General features: G+C 43.7%; 1 protein-coding gene across 1 annotated transcript; it reads right to left on the bottom strand.

The window, feature by feature from the left end:
- Positions 1-3,337: 3,337 nt before the first annotated feature.
- Positions 3,338-5,028, bottom strand: LOC306943786 (uncharacterized protein; the record flags this gene model as incomplete). Its single annotated transcript, XM_079530314.1, has 2 exons — positions 4,761-5,028; positions 3,338-3,553 (listed from the first exon to the last, which is right to left on the bottom strand). Exons 1-2 carry the CDS (start codon positions 4,896-4,898, stop codon positions 3,338-3,340), a joined length of 354 nt encoding a protein of 117 aa, XP_079386440.1. The 5' UTR covers positions 4,899-5,028.
- Between the last annotated feature and the right edge of the window lie 230 nt (positions 5,029-5,258).

Here is a 5,258-nt window from a genome sequence, read left to right as displayed (position 1 = left end):
AATGGCTGAGATTCACTGCTAGAGCTGTAACAATCTTCTCTTACGGGGGTCCCTGCACATATGTAATCCAGCCAACATGGCAACCCAAAAATGGCAACGCATTTCCGGCCTGTCAATCACAGCAGTATATGGGTGACATCAGTTCCTACACTTATCCCTCCCATTTCCACCTCCATTCAAGATGACTGAAATGTTTGCCAGCATGGCAGCAGCCCTTGAGTCCTCTACTGATGTATCTTCACTTCTGTGATACAGTGCTAGTCCTTTGTTACTCATCGGTGAGTTATTTAGGCTTGGTGTCTTTAGCAATGGATCAATTATTGTCTCCACCAGGCCGAAGGCATGGGGAGAGAGTATGTTTTGCACTCCGTCCGTGTGTGTGTGTGTCCGTCCGTCCGTGTGTGTGTGTGTGTCCGTCCGTCCGTCCTTCCTTCCGTCCGTCTGTGTACAGCTAATCTCCGGCACCGTTAACCCGGTCGATGCCAAACTTTGCACACACACTCCCTGGATGCCAACCATGAACCTCTGCCCCGCATTTTCCAGAACGGCCTGTTATAGCGCCACCATGAGGCAGCTTTTCACATTTTTACCTAAAACTGCACCGATCTGCGTGAAGCGTTGCATGCACACTCCCTAGAGGCCAAGGACAAACCTCTGACCTGCATTTTCCGCATCTGCCTTTTATAGCGCCACCAGGAGGCCGACTTTTGTAAAACACATTTTTTGATATTACTCCTCCAGATTCTGTCCAAAAATCTCACAAATCGTTACACAGTATCTCTATGGTCATGTGCTCAAGTCGGATCTGTCCGATATTTCATATTCCATCCTAATTGGCTATAATTGGCTTTCACAGTTTGCAAGATTGCCCCGTTTTGAACAAAAGCCTCAAATCATGAACGCAGCATGCAATTTACGTGAAATCTTTCACACATTTTCTTACTAGGCTGAGGAATATATCCCACCCTTTTCACATTGGCCTGTTATAGCGCCACCAACAGGTTGATTTTTGAAAAACACATTTTTGGAACAAAATGCCTCAAGTCATCCAATTGCCATCAAAGGCAAACATGTTTATATTACTCCTAAACATTTTGCCAAACATCTCACACAGTCCTATCCTCCTGGTGGAGACCTGTGCCCAGAAGGGCACTTTTTCTAGTTGGTTATTTGATTGAGTTTTTATTGAAAGTATGAGTTTTGACTTAAAAGCATTTGGTTTGTTTGAACACTTTTGTTTGAATAAGACTGATATTATGAAATACACTACATTTTATTTTCTAAGACTATTAAGGCATGCATGCTAGAATATGATTGTTTACTGTGTATGTATAAAGAACTTGATCTTGATCAAATCACGTTCTTTACTCATGAAGTGATTTTTTTGTGTCCTGAAAGGATTCCCTTCCTGGATGGTTCTGGTACCGGATGGTACCCGGACCTGGCGAGCCGACCCGGAACTCTGAACCCCCCCAACCCACTACTGTGGTAATCTGGTTCTCCAAATAGGAGAGAGAGAGAGAGACTGATTTCCCTTTTGAACTGAACTGGGACTTTTCAAGTCACCACCTTAAAGGCCCCCCCCCCCCATTTTGGTAATTATTTGTCATGAAAGTTCAAAGCTGTTTACTTTCTGTGTGAAGTTTAGTAATCATTTTTCAGTTAACCTTTTAATCCCTGTTTCCGACTCTTTTCATTGGTTCTTATTACACATTGAGCTCCATGCAGTTGTTCTGCAGCAGGGGGCATAAATGGGATGTATGAGGTTGGTACAGTACAGTTGGAGGCCATCGATATTGTCCTTTTCTTTTTGCGGAGGTTTGCGTGATCTGCGCAAAAGGACAGTTAAAACCCATTTTGGGCGGGAACCCCTTTTGGTGTTTTAAACATTGTTATAATTTAGCTATTGAAAAATAGCAGATCTACAAGCTCATAGCGCGCCACCGAGTGGCGCGCTACGAGCTTGTAGGTCTGCTATTTTTGAAAAATCGTGAAAATATTTATTTCAGAAACCTGGAGGATTTAGTAGGATTTTTTAAAATTTTGAGGTCAGGCCTAAATGGGTCAAATGATAAGGGACAATATCGGTGGCACCCAACTGTATGTGTTGTGGCAGCTACTATAGGAATGGTTGCAAAATTGTGCACGTGTTATTCTGCCTTCTTAGCCACTGCATCTTTTTTTTATAGACAGTAGGCTGACAGGAAATGGGGAGAAAGGGGGGGGGGGGGGGGGGGGGGGGTGACATTACCATTGGATTACCAGCCAAGGTGCCTGGACCGCTGCCCAGGCCTGGCCAGCTACTGCATTTTTTAAATATATTTTATGGAGGGACAGACAGTAGGCTGACAGGAAATGGGGAGAGCGATGGGGGGGAAGACATGCAGTAAAGGCCGTCGGGATCGGGAGTCGAACCCGCGGCACACTGCCAGACTGGATTACCAGCCAAGGTGCCTGGACCGCTGAGCCACGGCCCAGGCCAGCCACTGCATATTTTGAGTCAAGGTAGCCATGCCTGCCGATGCCAGCCTTTTGCCATTGGGGTCTAGTATTGGGACTGATCTGCTCAACCTTTTTGAAATATTATATTCAAGACAAAACCCTTTTAGTAAGCAAAGTGTATTTATTTGTAGAGCAGCACACACACGTACATCATGTCATTCCTATCCTAATCATTATGAAAACTAATTGGGGCATTTAATACTATTACAAATCCTTGAAGAGCTGAGTTGGGTAGAACTGAATTGCAGAGCATCCTGAACAGTGGGGGATAGCTTATGAGACTTTAAACATTCATTATGCACAGTCAGGGGTGGAAAAGGTATACCCACATTTCTTACTTAAATAAAAGTATCAATACCGCAATGTAGAGATACTAAAGTAAAAGTCCGGAAATTGAAGATTTACTTGAGTAAAAGTACAAAAGTATTGGCATCAAAATGTACCAAAAGTACTATCTATGCAGAATGTCCCATTTCAGAAGTCTTCGAATAAAATAAGTATGTAACAATATTTTGAAAATGGCAGATTTACAAGCTCACAATGTGTCACATTGTGAGCTTGCAGATCGGCTAGTGGTTAATGTATGTTTTGTAATACTAATCAAAATCTTCAAAGTCACTATAGTAACTAAAGTTTTCAAATGATTGCAGTGGAGCCAAAGTAACAATGTTTGCCTCGGAGATGTCGTGGAATAGAAGTAAAAGTAGCCTATATTGGAAAAACTCCAGTAAAGTAGAAATTGTACTCAAGTACGGTACTTTATTGTACAATGCACTTAGTTACTTGACACCACAGAGACACAACAAGAGGCCTGGCAGTTCATCGAGGAGAGCGTTTAGCAGGCCGTGAAGGATTTCCAGAAGAACACTTTGCAGCCTTGCTTTCGAGCGCGGGACGCGGCGAGCGTCTGCTGGTTCTCCGTCTCCCGACGCCTCTTGGCCAGCTCCTCGTCGCCCACGGGGGGTTCCTGCTGGTTGATGATGCTGTTCTGAGACTTGGAGAGCTTGTAGAGGAACAGCGCCAAGTGTAGTCGAGATCTACCCGTGGGTTCCTGCATGGTGGAAGATCAATGGGGAAAGTGAATTAATTTAATACTATGACCTTCTGAAGGACAGGCTCACATCATAGATGCACATGCACGTGTGTGTGTGTGTGTGTGTGCGCGCACGCACACACACACACACACACACACACACACACACACACACACACACACACACACACACACACACACACACACACACACACACACACACATACACACCACACACTTATTTAGGCACCTGGAATGTTGTACAGTATTGACAATTAAGGACATCCTTTAAATGTGAACTTTTTTTTTATGTAGAGGACTGTTTGATATGCATCAGGCGATTGTCCCCCAATTGATATTATTATTATTAGTATTTATCTCTGTGACCACAACCTAGGTAGCTAACTATCAGTCACTTGGGGAGATGGGAGCCACCTGGAACCTCCTCAAGACCCAGATGTTCAGAACCACTGCATAGATGTTCTGTCCTTAACCCATTTAGGCCTGACATCGAAACTTTAAAAAATGTCTTCTAAATCATGACAGTTTTCTGAAAACCCTTATGTTTCTATGTCAGTGGTGCTCAATATTTCATGTCAAGGAGGACCCCAAAAATTACATGTAATTGGCCGCGGACCCCCGGATCTGAATATATGTTGTTCCAGGGACTCCCCAGAAGCAAAGATTTGAGTTAAAAACATTCACTCTGTAACAAAACATATTCAAAGATTTGAGGCACATTTTCAAGATTTTTAAAAAAATTGCTGAAGTATAACATAAAGGGGTTCCCGTCCTGAATGAGAGTCACCATAGCTCCGACATCCATAACGAATGATATCTACTGTGAGTCATCATCTGACAAACATAGATTGTACTTTCAGCAGATTTAGATAAAGATTATTTGGGAGTAAAACAGTATTAGTAAGGGGCCAGCTCTGGATTCCAGCTCCAGGTTGAGGGAATTGAAAGCAATTGGAAGTTATATGAACTCTTCATTCAGGACGGGAACCCCTTTTTGGTGTTTTAAGGATTACAGTATGTTATACTTTAGCTATTGAAAAATAGCATTGCTTGACGTGAAAAAGGTTGAGCACCACTGACACAGAAACATATGGTTTTTCAGAAAACCGTTAAGATTTAGAAGCCACTTTTTTGTTGTTAGAATCGGCCTCAGGTCTAAATAGTTTAAGCGTTATTGAATGAACGACAAAAAAAAGAATCTCACCGGTTTGTTGAGCTGTGCAGAGGAATTATTATGGTGAGGCTGGAGGCCTATGAGTCCATCCACAGTGTTCGTGTTGTCCGCCATGCAAGATGTAAAACACGAGAGTATGAAGATGCACAGGAACGGGATGGGGTGCATTTTCTTCTCTGGAGAGGTTCGGGCTGTGGTGGTGGGTCTCTTCTTCTTGGTGCAGAAAGGAAGCAGGAGGTGAAGCAAGAGGCTCCAATATCCTCTGCAGACCAGAGTCACCAGACCAGACCAGGTGCTGTAGGCAGTTGCAAGTGTGCACTACTATGGGCAGAGTCTCAATTTAAAGCCATTATGGGGGAGCCCTTTAAAGGGGAGGGGTGTATACAGGTCATCTCCATATTGACCATCATGCACTTCCTTGCATGCGTTGTTTCGTCCCCAAGCGATGCCCTGAGGGTCTGATAAGCATGCAAACGCATCCTTTACGACGGGGCGATCATTATGGAAGGGGGACAGAAAAGGCCCATT

Source organism: Electrona antarctica (genome assembly GCF_951216825.1).
Source record: "Electrona antarctica genome assembly, chromosome: 19".
Taxonomy (NCBI): domain Eukaryota; kingdom Metazoa; phylum Chordata; class Actinopteri; order Myctophiformes; family Myctophidae; genus Electrona; species Electrona antarctica.
This window is presented reverse-complemented; position numbering and strand designations above follow the sequence as displayed.